Below are 27,360 nucleotides of genomic sequence, written 5' to 3' on the forward strand. Positions count from 1 at the left end.
CAGACGCACTGTGTGTTTACGTGTACAACTCATAATTATGAAATTATGAAAGATCAACAGAAACAGCTGAAGCCCCATAATACCATCATAAAAACGCTGACGCCTCCGATAGCCATAACCAGCCACCCACACACACAGCTAGCTACATCGGGAGAGAGAATGGCGCCGAAGTAGATGGCTGCCGTTTTATGATCCCGTAACCAATTGTGCTATTGTGTGTGTTTTTTCACATTATTTGCAACTTATTTTCTACATTAGGTTTCTGCCACCGTGTCTTATGACCGAAAAGAGCTTCTAGATATCAGGACAGTGATGACTCACCCCGTACTGGAGGAATACTTTTTCTTCAACGAGTTGGACGGAAAGGATTTACTTCAGACGCCCGAGAAGGCCTTCATCCCCGTCAAAGACGAAGGTCCGGGTGCCTTGTAAGGATCTGACGCCGAGAAGGTAATCGACTTTTACCATCCTACAGTAGGCCTGATCACGGCGATGAGACAGCCTATAGGGAGGTCAGAGACCTGGCCGGGTGGTGCCAGGACAACAAGCTCTCCCTCAACGTGATCAAAAGGTGATCACAAAGGAGATGATTGTGTACTATGGGAATAGGAGGACCGAGCACACCCCCATTCTCATCGACGGGGCTGCAGTGGAGCAGGTTGAGAGCTTCAAGTTCACCTCACCAACAAACTATCATGGTCCAAACACACTAAGACAGTCGTGAAGAGGGCACAACAAAGTCTATTCCCCCTCAGGAGACTGAAAAGTTCTACAGCTGCACCATCGAGAGCATCCTGCATCACCGCCTGGTATGGCAACTGCTCAGCCTCCAACTGCAAGGCACTACAAAGGGTAGTGCGTACGGCCCAGTACATCACTGGGGCCAAGCTTCCTGACATCCAGGACCTCTATACTGGGCAGTGTCAGAGGAAGGCCCTAAAAATTGTCGTAGACTCCAGCCACCCTCGTCATAGACTGTTCTCTCATCTACTGCACCTCAAGCGGTACCGGAGCACCAAGTCTAGGTCCAAAAGGCTTAAGACTCCTGAGCAGCTAATCAAAGGGCTACCCAGACCCCTCTTTTACACTGCTGCTACTCTCTGTTTATTATTTACGCATAGTTACTTTAACTCTACCTGCATGTACATATTACCTCAATTACCTCAACTAACCGGTGCCCCCGCACATTGACTCTGTAACAGGTACCCCCTGTATATAGCCTCTCTATTTTTATTTTACTGCTGCTGTTTAATTACTTGTTTACTTTAATTTTCAATTTTTTACTTAACACATTTTTCCCCTTAACTTCTTAAAGCATAGTTGGTTAAGGGCTTGTAAGTAACTATTACACTCTAAGGTCTACACCTGTTGTATTTGGCGCATGTGGCAAATACAATTTGATTTGATTTGACATTGTCACATCAAGAGACTCAGAATCACTCAGAGACTCAGAATCACTTGTAAAGGTTTCGGGAAAATCTACCTTGTTAGCTGTATTTTTCCTTGTAATGACCATAACATATGGAGAGGTAATAATAATGAATATTAGCTTCAAAAGTGGAGTTTGTTAAAGACTGTTGATCAAAGCATAAGCTTCTCTCCATAATCTCCGTACTCCATTCCTCCTCACACTCTCTCTGACTGTGTGTCACAGTGTGTTCATACAGCGTTCAGTGTGTATTGATCCCCATAGAGACATGACACAAACACCTCTGTAACCCCCCCTGCCCCCTCCTGGCCACCCTACCCGCCCTATAAGCCTCTGTCTCTCAAGGGGGTCATACCCTGGGGCTGGGGGACAGTGTTACCTCACAAATTAATTTATCCTCATATCACTGTCTCCAACTAGTTATTTATACCTGTGTTGTCAAGCATATCTACGTGCACCTAATGAACCTTGATACAGTCACTGTCAGTCAGTTGTACTGGTAGTTATGCACTTAGTTTAGGAACATGTGCAAACTATACAAGCTAATGATTCAAACAGGTGCACATACTGTACAGCTAAAGACAGGTACTGTATGTGCATCAGCAAGGAGAGCCATGCCCCTACTGATAGAGGGGGGCCGAGGTGCACACCTGCTGTGGCACACAACAGGCCTCCTATCTTCACAGGCTGTTGATTCAGATTCTGCACAGAGCTGTGGTAAATGAGAAACATTGAAGACTGGCAGACAGACTGAACGGTGCCCATGATTGGAAATCTATGGTTGTACGTGCCGGGGAACACAATGAACACCTCTCTGTCTGCCTCTAAGAAATCACACCTCGGGTGTCTAGGACACTTTTCTTGATTTTCACTTTGTAAAAAGTATGGAGTACTTCATGCAGTGCTTTTTCAGGTAGCATAAGCATGTTATAGTGTGTCTGTGTGCGCATGCGTGTGCGAAGGGTGTAGAACCCAGCCTGCAGTACCCTGGTATACCCAGCCTGCAGTACCCTGGTGTAGAACCCAGCCTGCAGTACCCTGGTGTAGCACCCAGCCTGCACTACCCTGGTGTAGAACCTAGCCTGCACTACCCTGGTGTTACACCCAGCCTGCAGTACCCTGGTGTAGCACCCAGCCTGCACTACCCTGGTGTAGAACCTAGCCTGCACTACCCTGGTGTTACACCCAGCCTGCAGTACCCTGGTGTAGCACCCAGCCTGCAGTACCCTGGTGTAACACCCAGCCTGCACTACCCTGGTGTAACACCCAGCCTTCACTACCCTGGTGTAACACCCAGCCTGCACTACCCTGGTGTAACACCCAGCCTTCACTACCCTGGTGTAACACCCAGCCTGCACTACCCTGGTGTAACACCCAGCCTGCACTACCCTGGTGTAACACCCAGCCTTCACTACCCTGGTGTAACACCCAGCCTTCACTACCCTGGTGTGCCACCCAGCCTACACTACCCTGGTGTAACACCCAGCCTTCACTACCCTGGTGTAACACCCAGCCTTCACTACCCTGGTGTAACACCCAGCCTGCACTACCCTGGTGTAACACCCAGCCTTCACTACCCTGGTGTAACACCCAGCCTGCACTACCCTGGTGTAACACCCAGCCTGCACTACTAACACCCAGCCTGCACTACCCTGGTGTAACACCCAGCCTTCACTACCCTGGTGTAACACCCAGCCCGCACTACCCTGGTGTAACACCCAGCCTGCACTACCCTGGTGTAACACCCAGCCTTCACTACCCTGGTGTAACACCCAGCCCGCACTACCCTGATGTAACACCCAGCCTGCAGTACCCTGATGTAACACCCAGCCTTCACTACCCTGGTGTAACACCCAGCCCGCACTACCCTGATGTAACACCCAGCCTGCAGTACCCTGGTGTAGCAGTGCATTAAATAGTCAGAGCTTGAATGTTGTCTGTGATACCAAACATCTTTGGTGCTGAATGTGGCCTAGATGGGAATTTTAAAGTACTCAATTGTGAGCTCAATTTCTCATGCAATCTCATCTTTTTTCACTTTCCCCATTTGAGACTAGATATTCAAGATGATCCCCCTATTCTGCCACTGTCCCATTTTTAAATGGAGGTTATTTCAGCCCTTTCATTTGTCAATCAGGACAGAGGTGTGTCTCCAGTGATGGGCCTGTGTCAGGCTGTAATTGTCAGCGTCCCTTTCTGGCCCAAACGCAGCCCAGCATTTTGCATGTGAAAGGAGGCCGAGAGGAGAGGTGAGGGCTGAATTGATACCCAAACCTCCTTTTGTTCTCTGACTCTTTGCCTCCCACTGCCAAGAGACTCGGCACTGGGAAGCAGACATAGGGACAATCAATGAGGAGGAGGAGGAGGAAGGGGTCAGGGTCCCCCAATGACATCTTCCTCATCTGGCAGGTCAATCTCCGCACAGCCAGCCAAGTGGGTCTACTCTGTTATATTACCTACATGTCCTCTGGAACGTCCTCTCCCATATCCAGAGACTGAGAGGTGTTGGATTCTATTAAACTCTGGACACTTTCAGCAAAGTCTATAGTACTGAGCTATATTTTCAGTAGGTCTATTTGCATCCATATCTTGCAGCATTAGCAGTGAAATGTAAATCCGTGTACGATTCAATTTTCTACATATCAGAGCCACAAAGACTGTTGCTTCCCCCTCACACTCAGGTACTGAAGAGACTGTTGGGCTGAGAGAGAGGGCTGTGTGTGTGTGTGTGTGTGTGTGTGTGTGTGTGTGTGTGTGTGTGTGTGTGTGTGTGTGTGTGTGTGTGTGTGTGTGTGTGTGTGTGTGTGTGTGTGTGTGTGTGTGTGTGTGTGTGTGTGTGTGTGTGTGTGTGTGTGTGTGTGTGTGTGTGTGTGTGTGTGTGTGTGTGTGTGTGTGTGTGTGTGTGTGTGTGTGAGAGAGAGAGAGAGAGAGAGAGAGAGAGAGAGAGAGAGAGACTGGTGGGTGTATGGAGTGTAGAGGCTCTGATTAGACCAGCCACTGTTTCATACCTAAGAGAGATAATACAACCCTGTTCTAGCTCCCGTCTCTCATCTACCTCCAATCCTAGGTATTTTTATCATTTACGTCTCTCATCTACCTCCAATCCTAGGTATTTTTATCATTTACGTCTCTCATCTACCTCCAATCCTAGGTATTTTTATCATTTACGTCTCTCATCTACCTCCAATCCTAGCTATTTTTATAATTTACGTCTCTCATCTACCTCCAATCCTAGGTATTTTTATCATCTACCTCCAATCCTAGGTATTTTTATCATTTACGTCTCTCATCTACCTCCAATCCTAGGTATTTTTATCATTTACGTCTCTCATCTACCTCCAATCCTAGATATTTTTATCATCTACCTCCAATCCTAGGTATTTTATCATTTACGTCTCTCATCTACCTCCAATCCTAGGTATTTTTATCATTTACGTCTCTCATCTACCTCCAATCCTAGATATTTTTATCATCTACCTCCAATCCTAGGTATTTTTATTGTTTATGTCTCTCATCTACATCCAATCCTAGGTATTTTTATCATTAATCACATACATATCAGTAATATGTTGGTTTTTAATTTTTCACTGTGTAATCAAACAATCACATATTGTAAATTGGTCCTAAATGGAGTTTAATGTCCAGTATAGTGAAGTGCTTCCTATTTTATCACTGTAATGAATCATGATGGTAATAACACCATTTTGGTAGAGCAGATATTATGGAGTATTTTGTGACGTCCTTGTCCTGATCATTACATTTCAGTGTTTGGCAGGAGAAGATAGTCTGGAGAAATAACATCATTTAATGTAGAATGATACATTTAACTATTCACAGATATTCCCTTATCTGGTGGTTCAGGATGCATTATGGTTAATTGTGTCTGTGTAAACCTCAACTCTAATAAAATGACGCATTTTAACAAAATACAAATTAATTAAGTATTTTTCATGCCCCTCCATTTCCTAAGTTGCTCCAAGTGTATCAAACATCCTCCAAACTTTGGCCTCAAGGTAATATTCTGTGTTCTAGTCACAGCTGCCCCTCCCCTCCTCACCCCATTTTTCCATTGGAGTAAAAACAACCTGGACAGTGATTCTCCAGAGACAGATATGAGTATAGTCTTCTACCCGTCCTGCGATACTATCCACTGTGTTTTTAGGAAATGAAAAGCTGCTATGTATTTATGAGCTGCTCTTATCTCCCACCAGTGATGTTGTCCCACCTGCTGCAGGCAGGGCCATACCTAATGACTGAGGATAAGAACCTCTAAGGGACATTGGAGGATAGGATTACTGTCTAGACTTGAGGACGGTTTCTGCTTCATGGAAATAGTAAGCAGAAAGATTAGAAGAGGAAACAGACTCTTATACATTGTATATCATACCTGATCTGAATTATGGCAGAGTTTTGGAGAACACAAAACATTTTTTCCATCCTAGACCTCACTGTCGAGCTGTTTTCTTTAGAATACAGTTTCTTTCCAACGTGTCCCACATCTGTGCAGTGTATCAGTTCACTCTGGCCATTCTAACATACAAAGTCAACAGAAAACAGCAGCATCCATTTTGTTTTGCTATAACCTGACAACTGCTCTTAGCATCTCCTCTGAGAAAACCTGTTTAAGGTGATATAAGGGATGTACTTGAACTAATCAAATCAAATCACATTTTATTGGTCACATACACATGGTTAGCAGATTTTAATGTGAGTGGAGGGAAATGTTGTGCTTCTAGTTCCGACAGTGCAGTAATATCTAACAAGTAATCTAACAAATTCACAACGACTGCATCTTGACAATGGCCGTGCGGCATAGCCAAGATGCAGTAGATGGTATAGAATACATATGAGATGAGTAATGACGGATATGTAGATATTATTAGTGGCGTTATTTAAAGTGACTAGTGATACATTTATTAAATCAATGTATTAAATGTATTAAAGTGGCCAGAGATTTGAGTCTGTGTGTTGGAAGCAGCCACTCTATGTTAGTGATGGCTGTTAAACAGTCTGATGGCCTTGAGATAGAAGCTGTTTTTCAGTCTCTCAGTCCCAGCTTTGATGGACCTGTACTGACCTTTCCTTCTGGATGATAGTGGGGTGAACAGGTAGTGGCTCGGGTGGTTGTTGTCCTTGATTACCTTTTTGGCCTTCCTGTGACATTGGGTGCTGAATGTGTCCTGGAGGGCAAGTAGTTTGCCCCCGGCGATGCGTTTTGCAGACCGCACTACCCTCTGGAGAGCCTTGTGGTTGTGGGCGGAGCAGTTGCCATACCAGGCGGTGATACATACCGACAGGATGCTCTCGATTGAGCATCTGTTAAAGTCTGTTAGTGTTTTAGGTGACAAGCCACATTTCTTCAGCCTCCTGAGTTTGAAGAGGCACTGTTGCGCCTTCCTCACCACGCTGTCTGTGTGGGTGGACCATTTTCAGTTTGTTCGTGATGTGTACGCCGAGGAACTTAAAACTTTCCACCTTCTCCACTACTGTCCCGTCGATGTGGATAGGGGGATGCTCCCTCTATTGTTTCCTGAAGTCCACGATCATCTTCTTTGTTTTGTTGACGTGGAGTGAGAGGTTATTTTCCTGCCACCAGACTCCGAGGGCCCTCACCTCCTCTCTGTAGGCCATCTTGTCATTGTTGGTAATAAAGCCTTCCAGTGTCATCTGCAAACTTGATGATTGAGTTGGAGGCGTGCATGGCCACGCAGTCATGGGTGAACAGGGAGTACAGGAGAGGGCTGAGAACGAACCATTGTGGGGCCCCAGTGTTGAGGATCAGAGATGTTGTTTCCTACCTTCACTACCTGGGGGCGACCTGTCAGAAAGTCCCAGGACCCAGTTGCACAGGGCGGGGTCGAGACCCAGTGTCTCGAGCTTAATGACGAGTTTGGAGGGTAATATGGTGTTAAATGCTGAGCTGTAGTCAATGAACAGCATTCTTACATAGGTATTCCTCTTGTCCAGATGGGATAGGGCGGTGTTCAGTGTGATGTAGATTGCATCATCTGTGGACCTATTGGGGCGGTAAGCGAATTGGATTGGGTCTACTCTATCAGGTAGGGTGGAGGTGATATGATCCTTGACTAGTCACTCAAAGCACTACATGATGACAGAAGTGAGTGCTACAGGGCGATAGTCATTTAGTTCAGTTACTTTAGCTTTTTTGGGGGACAGGAACAGTGGTTGCCATCATGAAGCGTGTGGGCACAGCAGACTGGGATAGGGATTGATTGAATATGTCCGTAAACACACCAGCCAGCTGGTCTGCACATGCTCTGAGGACGCGGCGAGGGTTGCCGTCTGGACCGGCAGCCAAGTGAGGGTTAACACGTTTAAATGTATTACTCACGTTGGCCACGGAGAAGGAGAGCCCACAGGCTTTGGTAGCGGGCCGTGTCAGTAGCACTGTATTGTCCTCAAAGCGAGCAAAGAAGTTGTTTAATTTGTCTGGGAGCAAGATGTTGATGTCCGCAACAGGGCTGGTTGTAATCTTTTTGTAATCCGTGATTGACTGTAGACCCTGCCACATACGTCTCATATTTGAGCCGTTGAATTGTGACTCTACTTTGTCTCTATACTGACACTTTGCTTGTTTGATTGCCTTGCGGAGGGAATAGCTACACTGTTTGTATTCGGTCATGTTTCCAGTCACCTTGCCATGATTTAAAGCAGTGGTTTGCGCTTTCAGTTTTGCATGAATGCTGCCATTAATCCACGGTTTCTGGTTAGGGAAGGTTTTAATAGTCACAGTGGGTTTAACATAACCAATGCACTTTCTAATAAACTCGCTCACCGAGTCAGCGTATACGTCACTGTTATTGCCTGAGGCTACCCGGAACATATCCCAGTCCACGTAATCGAAGCAATCTTAAAGCGTGGAATCCAATTGGTCAGACCAGATTTGGATAGATCTGAGCACGGGCGTTTCCTGTTTTAGTTTCTGTCTATAGGCTGGGAGCAACAAAATGGAGTCATGGTCAGATTTCTTGAAGGGGGGGCGGGGGAGAGCTTTGTATGCATCAGGGAAGTTAGAGTAGCAATGGTCCAGAATTCTACCAGCTTGTGTCGCGCATTCGGTATGCTGATAGAATTTAGGAAGCCTTGTTCCCAGATTAGATTTGTTAAAATCCCCAGCTATAATAAATGCAGCCTCAGGATATATGGTTTCCAGTTTACATATAGTCCAGTGAAGTTCTTTCAGGGCTGTTGAGGTATCTGCCTGGGGGGGGGGGATATACACGGCTGTGACTATAATCAAAGAGAATTCTCTTGGCAGATAATGTGGTCGGCATTTGTTTGTAATTAAAGGACTTCAGTTACTGTATGTTGTTATGATTACACCATGAGTCATTAATCATAAGGCATACATGCCCGCCCTTCTTCTTACCAGAGAGATGTTTTTCTGTTGGCGCGATGCGTGAAGAAGCCAGGTGGCTGTACCGACTCTGACAACATAACCCGAGTGAGCCATGTTTTCGTGAAACAGAAAATGTTACAATCTCTGATGTCTCTCTGGAAGTCAACTCGTGTCCTAATTTCATTCACCTTGTTGTCTAGAGATTGGACATTGGCGAGTAATATGCTCGGAAGCAGTGGATGGTGTGCTCGCCTTCTAAGTCTGACCTGTAGGCCGTCTGCCTCTCCTGCGGCGACCACGTTGTTTTGGGATGGCCTCTGGGATAAGATCCCATGTCCAGGGTGGAGGTCCGAACAAAGGATCCGCTTTGGGAAAGTCGTATTCCTGGTCGTAATGTTGATAAGTTGACGTATCTTTTATATCCAATAGTTCTTCCCGGCTGTATGTAATAATAACACTTGAGATTTTATGGGCTAACAATGTAGAAATAGAAATAATACATAAAAAAAACAAATTACTGCATAGTTTCCTAAGGACCTGAAGCGAGGCGACCATCTCTGTCGGCTCCATCATTTATTGCAGGGAACTAAGTCCCTGTATTGGTGTGTGTCCAGATAATAAGCTTGAAAACCTCACCTGATCAATTATCTCCATTTAGACACACACGGACACACGCACACAACACACACACGCACGCATGCACGCGCAGGCACACACACACACACAGACAGATATGCACACACACTCACACACACAGAAGCACGCATGCACACACACACACACACACAACACACACGAGCACACACACACACACACACATCCAGCAACCGGAGGGTTGCAGAATCTGTTGTTCTGCCCATGAGCAAGGCAGTTAACCCACTGTTCCCCGGGCGCCGAGCACGTGGATGTCGATTAAGGCAGCCCCCTGCACCTCTCTGATTCAGAGGGGTTGTGTTAAATGCGGAAGACACATTTTAGTTGAGTACATTCAGTTGGACAACTGACTTTCTTTCTTTCTTTCTTCCTTTCACACACACACAAACAAAGGCCACTATAACAGTCACAGTAGAAACACGACTAAACAGATTCAATATCATCACCCCTTTGAAACAGCTCACTGTCTTGACAAAGACTGATATTACTGAGAGATTAGCTGACTATCTGTGCCAAACCCCACCCAGGAAATTGAAAAGCTACACAAAGAAACCATGAAATTAATTGGGAACAAAAGCTATTGGCTAGATTTCCACGGTTATCTATTTCTATTGGCTAGAATTCCACGGTTATCTATTTCTATTGGCTAGATTTCCATGGTTATCTATTTCTTTGAACTTCACAAGGAGCGGATGACATTGGTTTTATTACGGCAGAGCACCAATGACGTGGTGGATGGGGACAGGGGAGTGCTGACGAGGGAGAACAGAATGGAGGGTGATCAACCACTGGCTGGATGCCCACCACAGAGCTGAAGAATGCTGGGAGGACAGAGGCCCCTGTCATGTGACCACCTGAATGAGGTGACGAGACGTGACAGGACCTGGGATGGAGGGCTAGCATGAACAGACAGCACAGACACAGACAGACTGATGCACGCACGCACGCACGCACGCACGCACGCACGCACGCACGCACACACACACACACACACACACACACACACACACACACACACACACACACAGAGAGAGAGAGACAGACAGATATGCACACACACACAGACACATCTGTTTCTATTGACAGAGTGATGATGATGGTGTTGGTAGCAGTGTCCCAGCTGTGCATCAGGTGACATATGTCAGATGTCAGCTCATAGAGAAGGTGCACTCCCTCCGATTCTCGCCTCTTCCCTCCTCCTCCACATCCCCTCCTATTCCCCCCTCCTCCACATCCTCTTCCCTCCCCTCCTCTTCCCTCCTCCTGCTCCACCTCCCCTCCTCTTGCCTCCTCCTCCACGTCCCCTCCCCTTCCCCCTCCTCCACATCCTCTTCCCTCCCCCTCCTCTTCCCTCCTCCTCCTCCACCTCCCCTCCTGTTCCCTCCTCCTCCACCTCCCCTCCTTTTCCCTCCTCCACCTCCCTTCCTCTTCCCTCTTCCCTCCTCCTTCACCTCCCCTCCTCTTCCCCCTCCCCCTCCTCTTCCCTCCTCCACCTCCCCCTCTTCCTCTTCCTCCCCCTCTTCCCTCTTCCTCCACATACCCTCATCTTCCTTCTTCCTCTACCTCTCCTCCTCTTCCTTCTTCCTCTACCTCTCCTCCTCTTCCCTCCTCCTCCACCTCCACTCCTCTTCCCTCCTCTACCTCCCCTCCTCTTCCCTCCTCTACCTCCCCCCCTCTACCCTCCTCCTCCACCTCCCCTCCTCTTCCCTCTTCCTCCATCTCCTCTCCTTTTCCTTCTCCCTCTACCTCTCCCTGGTACTGGTACTCTCTGTATATAGCTCCACATTGATCTGGTACTCTCTGTATATAGCTACACATTGATCTGGTACTCTCTGTATATAGCTCCACATTGATCTGGTACTCTCTGTATATAGCTACACATTGATCTGGTACTGGTACTCTCTGTATATAGCTCCACATTGATCTAGTACTGGTACTCTCTGTATATAGCTACACATTGATCTGGTACTGGTACTCTCTGTATATAGCTCCACATTGATCTGGTACTCTCTGTATATAGCTACACATTGATCTGGTACTGGTACTCTCTGTATATAGCTCCACATTGATCTGGTACTGGTACTCTCTGTATATAGCTACACATTGATCTGGTACTGGTACTCTCTGTATATAGCTCCACATTGATCTAGTACTGGTACTCTCTGTATATAGCTACACATTGATCTGGTACTGGTACTCTCTGTATATAGCTCCACATTGATCTGGTACTGGTACTCTCTGTATATAGCTCCACAGTGATCTGGTACTGGTACTCTCTGTATATAGCTCCACAGTGATCTGGTACTGGTACTCTCTGTATATAGCTACACATTGATCTGGTACTGGTACTCTCTGTATATAGCTCCACATTGATCTGGTACTGGTACTCTCTGTATATAGCTACACATTGATCTGGTACTGGTACTCTCTGTATATAGCTCCACATTGATCTGGTACTGGTACTCTCTGTATATAGCTCCACATTGATCTGGTACTGGTACTCCTTGTATATAGCTCCACATTGATCTGGTACTGGTACTCTCTGTATATAGCTCCACAGTGATCTGGTACTGGTACTCTCTGTATATAGCTCCACATTGATCTGGTACTGGTACTCTCTGTATATAGCTCCACATTGATCTGGTACTGGTACTCTCTGTATATAGCTCCACATTGATCTGGTACTGGTACTCTCTGTATATAGCTCCACATTGATCTGGTACTGGTACTCTCTGTATATAGCTCCACATTGATCTGGTACTGGTACTCTCTGTATATAGCTACACATTGATCTGGTACTGGTACTCTCTGTATATAGCTCCACATTGATCTGGTACTGGTACTCTCTGTATATAGCTCCACATTGATCTGGTACTGGTACTCTCTGTATATAGCTCCACATTGATCTGGTACTGGTACTCTCTGTATATAGCTCCACATTGATCTGGTACTGGTACTCTCTGTATATAGCTACACAGTGATCTGGTACTGGTACTCTCTGTATATAGCTCCACATTGATCTGGTACTGGTACTCTCTGTATATAGCTCCACATTGATCTGGTACTGGTACTCTCTGTATATAGCTCCACATTGATCTGGTACTGGTACTCTCTGTATATAGCTCCACATTGATCTGGTACTGGTACTCTCTGTATATAGCTACACAGTGATCTGGTACTGGTACTCTCTGTATATAGCTCCACATTGATCTGGTACTGGTACTCTCTGTATATAGCTCCACATTGATCTGGTACTGGTACTCTCTGTATATAGCTACACAGTGATCTGGTACTGGTACTCTCTGTATATAGCTCCACATTGATCTGGTACTGGTACTCTCTGTATATAGCTCCACATTGATCTGGTACTGGTACTCTCTGTATATAGCTCCACATTGATCTGGTACTGGTACTCTCTGTATATAGCTCCACATTGATCTGGTACTGGTACTCTCTGTATATAGCTCCACATTGATCTGGTACTGGTACTCTCTGTATATAGCTCCACATTGATCTGGTACTGGTACTCTCTGTATATAGCTCCACATTGATCTGGTACTGGTACTCTCTGTATATAGCTCCACAGTGATCTGGTACTGGTACTCTCTGTATATAGCTCCACATTGATCTGGTACTGGTACTCTCTGTATATAGCTCCACATTGATCTGGTACTGGTACTCTCTGTATATAGCTCCACATTGATCTGGTACTGGTACTCTCTGTATATAGCTCCACATTGATCTGGTACTGGTACTCTCTGTATATAGCTCCACATTGATCTGGTACTGGTACTCTCTGTATATAGCTACACATTGATCTAGTACTGGTACTCTCTGTATATAGCTCCACATTGATCTGGTACTGGTACTCTCTGTATATAGCTACACATTGATCTAGTACTGGTACTCTCTGTATATAGCTCCACATTGATCTGGTACTGGTACTCTCTGTATATAGCTACACATTGATCTAGTACTGGTACTCTCTGTATATAGCTCCACATTGATCTGGTACTGGTACTCTCTGTATATAGCTCCACATTGATCTGGTACTGGTACTCTCTGTATATAGCTCCACATTGATCTGGTACTGGTACTCTCTGTATATAGCTACACATTGATCTAGTACTGGTACTCTCTGTATATAGCTCCACATTGATCTGGTACTGGTACTCTCTGTATATAGCTACACATTGATCTAGTACTGGTACTCTCTGTATATAGCTACACATTGATCTGGTACTGGTACTCTCTGTATATAGCTACACATTGATCTGGTACTGGTACTCTCTGTATATAGCTACACATTGATCTAGTACTGGTACTCTCTGTATATAGCTCCACATTGATCTGGTACTGGTACTCTCTGTATATAGCTACACATTGATCTAGTACTGGTACTCTCTGTATATAGCTCCACATTGATCTGGTACTGGTACTCTCTGTATATAGCTCCACATTGATCTGGTACTGGTACTCTCTGTATATAGCTCCACAGTGATCTAGTACTGGTACTCTCTGTATATAGCTACACATTGATCTGGTACTGGTACTCTCTGTATATAGCTACACATTGATCTAGTACTGGTACTCTCTGTATATAGCTACACATTGATCTGGTACTGGTACTCTCTGTATATAGCTACACATTGATCTAGTACTGGTACTCTCTGTATATAGCTCCACATTGATCTGGTACTGGTACTCTCTGTATATAGCTCCACATTGATCTGGTACTGGTACTCTCTGTATATAGCTCCACAGTGATCTAGTACTGGTACTCTCTGTATATAGCTACACATTGATCTGGTACTGGTACTCTCTGTATATAGCTCCACAGTGATCTAGTACTGGTACTCTCTGTATATAGCTCCACAGTGATCTAGTACTGGTACTCTCTGTATATAGCTCCACATTGATCTAGTACTGGTACTCTCTGTATATAGCTCCACATTGATCTAGTACTGGTACTCTCTGTATATAGCTCCACATTGATCTGGTACTGGTACTCTCTGTATATAGCTCCACAGTGATCTGGTACTGGTACTCTCTGTATATAGCTCCACAGTGATCTAGTACTGGTACTCTCTGTATATAGCTCCACAGTGATCTGGTACTGGTACTCTCTGTATATACTGTAGCTCCGTTCTTTGTACTTTATTGTATTCCTCTTGTGTTAGTTACTATTTTATTTTGTATTATTCCGTTTTAAACTTTGCATTGTTGGGAAAGGTGAGACTTTCATTGTAAAGTCTACACCAGTTGTATTCGGGGAATGTGATAAATCCAATTTGATTTGATTTGGTTTTAGACCTGTCCTACGACAAAAGTGGGCAGACTATGGTGTGGGTGAGTTTCTGATGTAAAACAAGTGCTTGTCGATGGAATACATGTTAAATGGATACTTTGTTTGTTGGATACAAAGGATACATTCACTGCTCATGATTGGTTTCAGACTATGATTTTATGTCATATTTTAAGTCCTGGAAAGGAAATTGTGGACAAAGTATTTGAAAAGTTTAGAGGTGGCTTCAGCAATCAGGACAATTCTCTCTATCAGTGTACCAGTGACAGTATTCCTGTTATTAATTACTCCTGGTCTCTCTCCTGGTGTCCTTCATCAGAATGACCATGCAGTGAGTTGTGTGGGTGACAGTGACATTGTTGACTTCATTAATTCTCATTTCCATGTGAACGAGAGTACTGAAGGGCCTTCAATCTGTCTATTTGGCTCTGCACTACTCATAAATTCAACACACACACACACACACACACACACACACACACACACACACACACACACACACACACACACACACACACACACACACACACACACACACACACACACACACACACACACTTTCCACTCCAGTCGTCTGTACCAACTCCTTCACATTACCATAGATAAATGCTCTTCACAATCTCTGACAGGTCTTTTTTCCTGCTGTTGCTGCTAGCTACCAGATTAGCTGGGGGAGGAGGGGAGGGGGGCACCGTAGATAGCTCTGTGAAGCTACTCATTGATTGGCCAGTAGAATGTGCTGGTCCATGCTGTAGTGCGGTGCAGCTTTGATCTTTAAGGATTGTGGCCAGGTGACAGAGGAGGTCCTGGGTATCTTTTCAAAGCCAGCGCTTCTTTGTGTGTTGGATCATTAATCTTCCTGTCACTGTTGTGTCATTCCGGGAATCTTTGGCCCTCCTCCATCCCCAACCACCGCCCCTGCCCTGTACGGTGAGAGTGCGGTAGAAGCATGTCCTCTCCCCCTCAGCAGACCAGCTATACAACTGATCTAATCACTTGATCAGAGCTCTCTGGTTGAGGACAGTGCTGAGTGGAGGGAGCAGTTAGAGGGCTAACTCAGAGATACTACTGAGATGGCTCACCACCTGGTGCTGACAGGAACATTCTCTACACACATACTAGAACAAGGATACTGTATGAGAGGGCTGAATGGCATTATGGAATACTACTAATGCTCTCTATTGACCTCTGTAGTTTCAATATGCTGAAGGTTTGAACTGGAGACAGTGACATTAATGGTCAGTAGAGTAGAGTACCCTGCTTTAGATAGTGGACTGTTGACAGTAGATGATCCTCACGACACAGAGTGTTAAGAGCTGACACTGGCCAGTTCTCCTCTGGTCTGGTCTAGTGGGTCAGTGTGTGAGGCCAGGGTTCTGAGATCATGTTTCCTTACCCAGCATGCAGTAGCAGCAAGCATAGTGATGAGGACTAGACCATTGAACACACTTCTCGCTCTCTATCTCTCTCTGCTGTGCTACTGTAGTGGTGTGGTGTGTGTGTTGGTTTGCACAGATTCACACTCTCCAGTCTCGACTACTATTATGTTCTCTCTCTTCAGATGACTTGATACCTCTGATGGAAACTCCTCTGCTTGTTTCCAGTCATTTCCTACTCTAGGCTACCATATCTGGTGACACATCACCTTATGCTAGTATATTGTGGGGCACAGATGTTGAGGCACAGTCTCAACTGCTAGGACATACATGCTTTTTTAGTCAAATGTATTTCCGCTTTGCAATGACCCACTTCAAAGACCCACTTCAATGACCCTCTTCAATTACCAACTCCAATGACCCACTTTAAGAACCCATTTCAATGACCCACTTCAATTACCCACTTCAGTGGCCCACTTCAATGACCCTCTTCAATGACCCACTTCAATGTGCCCTTTAATGACAGATTTAACACTTGTCTTATAATTTTATAGTGGCAATCTACACTGAGAGAGAGAGACCGAGAGAGAGAGAGAGAGTGGAGAGAGAGACGAGATGAGTGAGACGAGAGAGAGAGCGAGATGAGTGGAGAGAGAGAGAGACCGAGTGGAGAGAGAGAGGAGTGGAGAGAGAGACCGAGTGGAGAGCGAGAGAGAGAGAGAGAGAGAGAGAGAGAGAGAGAGAGAGAGACCGAGTGAAGAGAGAGAGAGAGACCGAGTGAAGAGAGAGAGAGACCGAGAAGAGAGAGAGAGAGACCGAGAGGAGAGAGAGAGAGAGAGAGAGAGAGAGAGAGAGACCGAGATGAGAGAGAGAGAGAGACCGAGAGGAGAGAGAGAGAGACAGAGAGCCTCTGAGCATGTGTGGCTATGGCTCTGGTTGACAGAAGAGATGCCATGTAATACTCTGTGAGCCATGACTCCTCACTCTATAGCAGGGTTCCCTAACTGGCGGCCCTCTGGTGATTTTATTTGGCCCCCCAAGGAAAAGAAAATATATATACATATATAGTACCAGTCAAAAGTTTGGACACACCTACTAATTTCAGGGTTTTTCTTTATTTTTTATATTTTCTACATTGTAGAAAGTGAAGACATCCAAACTATGAAATAACAGACATGGAATCATGTAGTAACCAAAAAAGTGTTAAACGAATCAAAATATATTTTATATTTAAGAATCTTCAAAGTAGCCACCCTTTGCCTTGATGACATCTTTGCACACTCTTGGCATTCTCACAACCAGCTTCATGAGGTAGTCACCTGGAATGCATTTCAATTTACAGGTGTGCCTTAAAGAAAATGTCCTTCTTAATGCGCTTGAGCCAATCAGTTGTGTTGTGGCAAGGTAGGGGTAGTATACAGATGATAGCCCTATTTGGTAAGACCAAGTCCATATTATGGAAAGAACAGCTCAAATATGCAAAGAGAAACGACAGTCCATCATTACTTTAAGACATGAAGGTCAGTCAATCCGGAAAATGTCAAGAACTTTTAAAGTTTCTTCAAGTGTATTCACAAAGACCATCAAGCGCTATGGTGAAACTGGCTCTCATGAGGACCGCCAAAGCAAAGGAAGATGCAGAGTTACCTCTGCTGCAGAGGATAAGTTCATTAGAGTTAACTGCACTTCAGATTGCAGCCCAAATAAATCCTTCACAGAACTCAAAAACGGACACATCTCAACATCAACTGTTCAGAGGAGACTGGGTGAATCAGGCCTTCATGGTCGAATTGCTGCAAAGAAACCACTACTAGAGGACACCAATAAGAAGATGTGCATGGGCCAATAAACATGAGCAATGGTCATTAGACCAGTGGGCATCTGGTCTGATGAGTCCAAATTTGAGATTTTTGGGTCCAACCGCCCTGTCTTTGTGACACGCAGATTCCCACACAACCGTGTGGTTCCCACCGTGAAGCATGGAGGTGTATGGATGTCATAGATGTCCAAGATGGCGTAGCAGTGCAGACGTGTTTTGTTCGCCCTCTCGTGTACTTTTGTATTTTTTCATATTTTTTGGTATATATTTCAATTTTATTTTCAATCTCTTCTCCATTTTAGTTCAATTATACCTTCCGGTAACCTGCCTCACCCAATGTGACATGGAACTGCTATTATTTGTCATTTTTAGACCTTATAGCAAGAACCACAGCCATCAGAAGCTAACCAGCTAATTAGCTACACGCTATTTAGTCATTGTTAGCCACTGCTAGCGGCCTTTACCTTCTGCACAGCTAGCTAGCTAGCACCCACCGAGTTACCCAGTACCGAAGCTATCCCTGAGGCCTACCTCCCGGCCTACTCAGTTGTTCACCCGGACTCCACCCAAAGACAGCTAGAACACACTACTCCACCAGATCCTTGCCGAAAACTCTGGACCTTAGCACCGGATCACCGCTGCTGTGGCTATAGTGGCTAACGCTTCTGCCCCGAAGCTAGCACCAGTTAGCCGTGAGCCAGGCACATCTCCCGGATAGAAAACTAAATTACTACACCTACAATACATCTTTCGCCACCTGGCTTGGATCCTTAGTCGACACGGCACCCCGCCGCACCACTACGACAGGTCTGCCGACGAATACTCCATCCACCGCGCCTTCAACCGGCCTCCGTCGGAGCAGACGCTTCTACTAGCCCCGGGCCACTAACTTTAAACACCCGTAGCACACGTTCCAGCAGGTATATCTCACTGATCATCCCCAAAGCCGACACCCCATTTGGCCGCCTTTCCTTCCAGTTCTCTGCTGCCGGTGACTGGAACGAATTGCAAAAATCGCTGAAGTTGGAGACTTTTATTTCCCTCACCAACTTTAAACATCAACTATCTGAGCAGCTAACCGATCACTGCAGCTGTACATAGTCCATCTGTAAATAGCCCACCCAATCCACCTACCTCATCCAGATACTGTTGTTTTATTTTATTTACTTTTCTGCTCTTTTGCACACCAGTATCTCTACTCTCTATCATCTGCTCATTTATCACCCCAGTGTTAATCTGTTAAATTGTAATTATTTGCTCCTATGGCCTATTTATTGCCTACCTCCTCATGCCTTTTGCACACACTGTATATAGACTTCCTTTCTCTACTGTGTTATTGACTTGTTTGTGTTATTGGCTTGTTTGTTTACTCCATGTGTAACTCTGTGTTGTTGTCTATGTCACACTGCTTTTCTTGGCCAGGTCGCAATTGCAAATGAGAACTTGTTCTCAACTAGCCTACCTGGTTAAATAAAGGTGAAATAAAAAAACAAAATATATTTAAAAAAGGTGTGATGGTGTGGCGGGTCTTTGCTGGTGACACTGTCTGTGATTTATTTAGAATTCAAAGCAAACTTAAACAGCATGGCTACCACAGCATTCTGCAGCGATATGCCGTCCCATCTGGTTTGCGCTTAGTGGGATGATCATTTGTTTTTCAACAGGACAACACACCTCCAGGCTATGTAATGGATATTAGACCAAGAAGGAGAGTGATGGAGTGCTGCATCAGATGGCCTGGCCTCCACAATCACCCGAACTCAACACAATTAATATGGTTTGGGATGAGTTGGACTGCAGAGTGAAAGAAAAGCAGCCAACAAGTGCTCAGCATATGTGGGAACTCCTTCAAGACTATTGGAAAAGCATTCCAGGTGAAGCTAGTTGAGAGAATGCCAAGAGTGTGCAAAACTGTCATCAACGCAAACGGTGGCTACTTTGAGGAATATAAAATATCTTTTGATTTTTTTAACACTTTTTGGTTACCACATGATTCCATGTGTTATTTCATAGTTTGATGTCTTCACTATTACTGACTTCAATCAGTGGGCTCTTGACTGGCACATCGGTCTAAGGCACTGCATCTCTGTGCTAGAGGCGTCACTACAGACACCCTGGTTTGAATCCAGGCTGTATCACAACCGGCGGTGATTGGGAGTCCCATAGGGTGGCACACAATTGGCCCAGCGTCGTCCTGGTTAGGCCTGGTTAGGCCGTCATTGTAAATAAGATTGCCTAGTTAAATTCAGGTGAAATTTTTTTTTAAAGAGGAAGGGGAGGAGACAGGTTAAGGAAGGATGTTTAAGTCTTTTGACAATTGAGACATAGAGATTGCCATTGTCAATGCAAATATTGAAGTGCCTTTGAATGGGGTAGTAGACAGTAGTTTTTTTTGGAATTGTTAGTTAGATTAGTCAACTGCAGAAAGAGCAAAGCATTTGAAGCATTAACATCTGCTAACCATGTGTATGTGACAAATAAAATTTGATTTGATTTGATTTGATTTGATTTAGTTGGTAGTAGATGCCAGGCACACCGGTTTCAGTGTGTCAAGAACTGCAACGCTGCTGTGCTTTTCACGCTCAACAGTTTCCCGTGTGTATCAACAATGGTCCACCACCTAAAGGAAATCCAGTGAACTTGACACAACTGTGAGAAGCATTGGAGTCAACATGGGCCAGCATCCCTGTGGAATCTTTTCAACACCTTCTAGACCATGCCCTGACAAATTTAGGCTGTTTTGGGTGCAACTCAATATTAGGAAGGTGTTTTGTACACTCAATGTAAATGTACTAAGAGGAATTTTCCTGACATTTGAAAAAAGGCCTGCCGGGGTAGAGGAATGGATGTTTTATTAATTTAAAAGCACATCAATAGTCATTTGGAGTGTTAGTATGCTGGCTTGGCCTTTTGGGGCAGCTGTACCTGAGGAATGAGATAGAGGTCCAGGTCGTGTCAAGGTGACTTTGCCATTGTGCCATTCCAGAACTCTCTGAGGCAGAACAGCATGACTTATTTATACATCTTGTTTCTATTTTCAATTGGTTTTACTCCTCCCTGACCATTGTTCAGACCAAATTCCCCCAAGATGCACCAAGATCAATACAGAGGTAGCTGACACAGCGCTTTGGAACCGTGTGTGGAAGGGTGGATTCATGAAAGTCAGGACAATCCTAGTCCAGTAGGGAAACTATATTTTTATAGTTACAAAAATACTTTTGTTGCATTATTTGAGCTTAAGAATTACATTTAGGGGAATTTTATGAGGAAAGATTTTCTTTTGGAATTTTCTAAATAATTTGTCAGCTCTTTGCCCAGAAATGCCAATGTCTGGAGCAAAGGATCCCAATTTCAAACTCTCAAAAAAATGTTTAAAATTCTAAAAACTGCCATTAATATTGAAAAATAATATTATGTGATTTCCTGCAAAAGCCTTCTCTGACTTTAAAGAATCTTTATCTCAAAACTGTGATTCCTAAAAAATATGTCTGTAGATTTGATGAACTTCGTCAGATTTGTCTAAAATTAATCAGGAATGAGCAGGGTCAGCTATACCACAAGGACCTCTTATTCATGTCCTCATTACATGTAGTTTAACCACTCATGGTCTATAAAGTTCTCTACTTTTGATAGAATTAAACAAACCATTTTGAAATCACCATGGTCACAACCATAAACTGTCTCCCCAATAGATTGACATAGGGTATGAATTTTGGTTCAAATATGCTTATTTAAATTAGGTTTTAGAGTTATAAAGCAACTGAGGAAAAACTAAACTGTTACTTTGTATACCTTTTGAATGAAAGTATTCATCTAATGTCAACTCCGTCAGAGTGCTGAAAGATCTGATAGAACAGTTGTGTTTTTATTGGGAATTTTCAAATTAATAATTTTCTATATTTTGCAAATTCTTGCAGTGAACTTTTATTTTCAGAGGCAAAAATGTATTTGTCGACTCAGTCAGTGCCTTGTCAACTTCGTCACAGATGGTTAAGCTAATTATTTGGCAAATATTTGGGAGAAATGTTTTAACCACTGTTCTGAAACATGTTAATTGTGCACTACCCAGAAATCGCCCTGCTATTTCCTGGTTGCTAAAATTCAAATAGTTTGCCTAATTTCAGTTTATGGTACAAAACAAGCAACTATAGTGTAGATAATCATTATACATTATGTATTTTGGTTGAAGCTGGTGTACAAAACCGAATGTAAAGACGCAAAAACTAAATGTAACAATGGGAAGCATAGAAATAGTGTACATAGAACAGATCAACTGCTTCTTAGACTTGCTTTCAATAAAAATGACAAATCTATAATCTATAACTTACATTTTTTCCCCCCCAAAAAGTTACACATTGCAGCTTTAAACTATTAAAGTACTTGCTAAGGGACAAAGACCTAAGGGACAATGTTTCCTTTATTCATGTTGTTTTATGTTCTAAATATAGAAAAAAACATGCCAAAATGATAACAAAATTAGACCTGGAGCAATATATAGCGCTATTAAACAAAAATACGTTTGGAGATTTTTATTGCATATTTTAATATTCTAATTTTACCATTAAACAATCCTGGCCTTTAAACACTTGTTGCAGAATTAACATAAGAATAAAATGTATTTTGAGGTGTCTGACGAAGTTGACATGAATCCAGTTAGTTGCATTTTTTAGAAAGGTTTAAGAATCAGGCGGTTGTTCCTTTACATGGTGGGATAGCTGATACTTTTATCTATTAACATTTATATTTTAAATGTTAATATGATTAAAAATATTATGTGAAAAACATATTGTCCGTCTTTCACGAATCCCTTATCTACAGTAGATGAATACATGCATCTCTATATTTCCTAACTGCCTATTCATATTCATGTCTATTCCTTTATTACCAAAGCGTTCAGATGCTGATATCCCCAGCTGTTTCTGTTTTCCCACCATACATTCCACCGTACGTTCAATGAGGGTCAGGCTGGTTAGTATTGATTTAACATCAGTAATCAGGCTGTGTGGGGTCCAGCTCTGTATAATATTCCCTGTGTCAGGGAGAAGAATAGGCACTATTCCTTTCCTGGGGCCTTGGTGGACCTCCACTCTCTGAGCTCATAGCATTAGCTGGTGTACTGAGATGAATCCCTCTCAGAATTCTCTCAGTATTAACAGTACAGCTATAGCTGCAATTTAGAGCTGTCAATCAAGCCATTCTACAACATGAATGTAGGTAGAACAGATTTTATTGTTTTGTTTGTCATGAATTGCACCCTCTTTGCCAACCTTGCCTTTCTACACTCTCTCACTTTCAATAAGAAAGTGCATTAGCCTACAATGTTTCACACGTCCATTGCTTTAGGGCTTTTAGGGTCTATCTACCCTGAGTGTGAGTGTATGAGAGTTAATTAACCCAACTTCTCCCTCTTCTTGTGTGATTGACTGAGCCCTGGCCTGTCTCAGACCTACACGGCATCATACTCTCAAATCCAACAAATAATCTGCTCCAGCTCTGGCCTTCCTGACAGCTCCTCTCCCCGGGCCTATAGCACACTAGTGGACCTGTCACTCACAGTCATTTACCGGTGACAACCCATTCCCTAGAACAGGCCCCTTTTAGTGTATTAACACACATTAACACTTCCTACCACGCTGAGGCTGGCCTGGGCAAATCGCCCCACCTCACAGCAGTTCTCAGAAAAATGATGGAAGAACCAAGAAAAGCTGTTTATTGGTCAAAGCTATCGATCAACACATTTCAACACAAAAATGTTTATTGAGATGTTTTTTGTTGCTGTGTTTGTGTGTGTGTGTGTGTGTGTGTGTGTGTGTGTGTGTGTGTGTGTGTGTGTGTGTGTGTGTGTGTGTGTGTGTGTGTGTGTGTGTGTGCACTGTATTCTATGGCGTTTGACATGATTGATCTGTCTAAGTAGGTGTTCATGATTGGAAGAGAGCGGTGATATTTCTCTTCAATGTAAAGAGAGTTTTTCCTTTGAAAGAGACCTAACGCAACCAGCACCTGAATTTATCAATAGCTCCTAACTACAGTAACAGATGTTCACTTGAGAGCTATAGATATTCTATCTGGAACACTGAGGCGTGAGACTCCACTGTCTTCTTTCTTTCTAGACAAGTGAAGTCAATTGCTTTTTAACCTGCACTCCACATACAGACCTTTTACTTAAACATTCTGCATAGCTTTATCCCGAAGGTAGAGGGCGAAGAGGAGGATCTCTTTTTATACTCAATTAAGCTTGCCACAAGTTGTATGTGGTCCCTGTTGCCCCCTGTTGAACCGTGTTCTCCCCTGGTGCCCCATTAGAGTAGTGAGATGGCTTTGAAAGCAGACGTCCCTCGTGGACAGACCTCCTGACCCAGAGAGAGGGGGAAGCACTCTGTCTCTCCACACCTAAATACACAGCAGAGAGATCAAAGTGAATGATATCAGAGGTAAAACAGAAAAAATGGAGACAACTCAACTCAACACCAGCTATTGCTGCCATTTTAGAATGGTTTCGATTAGGCTATTTCCTGTTCTGGTCCTCCGCGTAGCTGCATGAAGATTTGAGGAAACTTGAATCATGCAGTAGTGAATCAGTATAATCCTGAACATTGAGCGACCCATCTTCAGCCATAAAAAACTAAACCATGACAAGTACCCCAGTGTAGTATAGTTTCCTTCATGCTTACGCGACAGTGATTCTGCATCACTCATAAGTCACTTTCCCCAGTCCTCCCACCCATCTGGAATAGCACGGCTCTGGCCTGGTGGCACACAGAGTCAGTGATACCACTACCCTAGCCCATCTGTCCAGCCGGCTGCTGTTCCCACTCAGCTAGCGCATGCACACACACACACACACACACACACACACACACACACACACACACACACACACACACACACACACACACACACACACACACACACACACACACACACACACACACACACACACACACACACACACACACACACACATACACACACACACAGTGATAGATGAGGTGTGTTTGTCTTTGTGATTATCACAGTTAGTCCCCAGACCAGTCAAAAGACACACACAGGCACACACAGTCCTTTTGTTCAGCTTAATCTTCTATCCAGTTGAGTCTTAGAGGTAATCCACTGCATCACTATATGACACCAAACTGTCTTGATCTCATTTCTGTGTTTGTATTGAAGTCCTAAATGTCACTTGCTTCTTCCCCTTTCCTCATTGCAGTACACTAGTTTGTGTTTAAGACAGCAAACCAACTTTGTTTTGGAAGGTCAGGGAATTAGAAACTTTTCCTTCTACCCAGTGACATTTTCAGACTGAAGTGAAGTCTGGTGCTAAATGTCAAGTCGAGATGCGTAGCTATCAGAATTATTCTTTGCCTTGTTGCATTCGTGTCTCAATATATTTTTCTTCCTGGGTGAACTTGATTCTGGCCCTCTAAGTGATGAATGCTCAAGGGGGCTTAGAGTGAATGCACCAGACTGATCCTTTTAATTTGAAGACAAGCTGTAATTTATGGGGGGACACACACATAGGCTCCATCTCTGATAGGCTGTAGTCGTGGCTAGGAGACATCTACCTAATTACAGGCTCCATCTCTGATAGGCTGTAGTCATGGCTAGGAGACATCTACCTAATTACAGATGATTCAATCACATGTGATATCTCCAGTGACAGTCAAATAATAAGGATATATATCCTTGACATTAGACATGCCCATGCACTCTTATGCTGGTTTACATAATGATGGCAAGCACTACAGATTGATCCATATATTCAATCTGATTCTTCAAATTGACACGATTGTCTTTCATGGATCTTTGTTGGATCTGTGGTATTTGCATTAGTCAAAAACAACATTCAAATGCCCTATTTCCAAACCATACTTAATGGAAGTGTCTGGGATTGAGTCACTCTCTCCACAGAGAGAGGAAAATAATTGGCCTGATGCGGTAGATTCCATTCACAGTTAACCAGCTAAATTAATAGGCATAGCAAAGGGTAGTGTTACTGACTGGAACTGTAGAACTGGCTGGAACTGTAGAACTGGCTGGAACTGTAGAACAGGCTGGAACTGTAGAACGGACTAGAACTGTAAAACTGTCAGGAACTTTCTGGAACTGTAGAACTGACTAGAACTGCAAAACTGTATGGAACTGTCTGGAACCGTAGAACTGAGTAGAACTGTAAAACTGTCTGGAACTGTGGAACAGGCTGGAACTGTAGAACTGACTGGAACTGTGGAACTGTCTGGAACTGTAGAACTGACTGGAACTGTGGAACTGGCTGGAACTATAGAACTGACTGGAACTATAGAACTGACTGGAACTGTATAACTGTAAAACTGGCTGGAACTGTGGAACTGGCTGGAACTGTAGTCCTGACTAGAACTGTAAAACTGGCTGGAACTGTCTGGAACTGTAGAACTGACTGGAACTGTGGAACTGTCTGGAACTGTAGAACTGACTGGAACTCTGGAATTGTCTGGAACTGTAGAACTGACTGGAACTGTAGAACTGTCTGGAACTATAGAACTGACTGGAACTGTAGAACTGTCTGGAACTGTAGAACTGACTGGAACTCTGGAACTGTCTGGAACTGTAAACCTGACTGGAACTGTAGAACTGACTGGAACTGTAGAACTGTCTGGAACTGTGGAACTGGCTGGAACTGTAGAACTGACTAGAACTGTAAAACTGTCTGGAACTGTAGAACTGACTAGAACTGTAAAACTGTCTGGAACTGTGGAACAGGCTGGAACTGTAGAACTGACTGGAACTCTGGAACTGTCTGGAACTGTAAACCTGACTGGAACTGTAGAACTGACTGGAACTGTAGAACTGACTGGAACTGTGGAACTGGCTGGAACTGTGGAACTGACTGGAACTGTAGAACTGACTGGAACTGTAGAACTGACTGGAACTGTAGAACTGACTGGAACTGTGGAACTGACTGGAACTGTAGAACTGACTGGAACTGTGGAACTGGCTGGAGCTGTGGAACTGTGTAAATGGCTGGAACTCTAGTTGTGGCTGGAACTGTAGAAGTGGCTGGAACTCTAGTTGTGGCTGGAACTGTAGAAGTGGCTGGAACTGTGGGACTGACTGGAACTGTAGAACTGACTGGAACTGTAGAACAGACTGGAACTGTGGAACTGGCTGGAACTATAGAACTTACTGGATCTATAGAACTGACTGGAACTGTAGAACTGACTGGAACTGTAGAACTGACTAGAACTGTAAAACTGGCTGGAACTGTGGAACTGGCTGGAACTGTAGAACTGACTAAAACTGTACAACTGTCTGGAACTGTCTTGAACTATAGAACTCACTGGAACTGTAGAACTGACTGGAACTGTAGAACTGACTGGAACTGTAGAACTGTCTGGAACTATAGAACTGACTGGAACTGTAGAACTGACTGGAACTGTGGAA

General features: G+C 44.1%; 2 protein-coding genes across 2 annotated transcripts in view; one reads left to right on the plus strand and one right to left on the minus strand.

The window, feature by feature from the left end:
- The first annotated feature begins 312 nt into the window (after positions 1-312).
- On the plus strand, positions 313-3,063 carry LOC121838966 (splicing factor 3A subunit 2-like). Its single transcript, XM_042294957.1, has 2 exons — positions 313-415; positions 2,399-3,063. Exons 1-2 carry the CDS (start codon positions 313-315, stop codon positions 3,061-3,063), a joined length of 768 nt encoding a protein of 255 aa, XP_042150891.1.
- Positions 3,064-10,150: 7,087 nt separating this feature from the next.
- Positions 10,151-27,360, minus strand: part of LOC121838967 (keratin-associated protein 10-7-like) — a 60,540-nt gene continuing 43,330 nt past the window's right edge. Inside the window, exons 5-7 of the mRNA XM_042294958.1 lie at positions 24,790-24,942; positions 10,429-10,513; positions 10,151-10,195 (exon numbers count right to left, since the gene is read on the minus strand). Of these exons, the coding sequence (XP_042150892.1) occupies positions 10,151-10,195; positions 10,429-10,513; positions 24,790-24,942 (283 nt within the window). The remainder of the gene's footprint in view (positions 10,196-10,428; positions 10,514-24,789; positions 24,943-27,360) is intronic.

This window comes from Oncorhynchus tshawytscha, linkage group LG13, assembly GCF_018296145.1.
Source record: "Oncorhynchus tshawytscha isolate Ot180627B linkage group LG13, Otsh_v2.0, whole genome shotgun sequence".
In the NCBI taxonomy this organism is placed as follows: domain Eukaryota; kingdom Metazoa; phylum Chordata; class Actinopteri; order Salmoniformes; family Salmonidae; genus Oncorhynchus; species Oncorhynchus tshawytscha.

What these genes read in the sequence shown, in the direction of transcription:
- LOC121838966 (XM_042294957.1), top strand. Translation starts at nt 313, where the DNA reads ATGACTCACCCCGTACTGGAGGAATACTTTTTCTTCAACGAGTTGGAC. An exon ending in CATCCCCGTCAAAGACGAAG is followed by an intron (nt 416 to 2,398) that starts GTCCGGGTGCCT and finishes CGAAGGGTGTAG; the next exon opens with AACCCAGCCTGCAGTACCCT.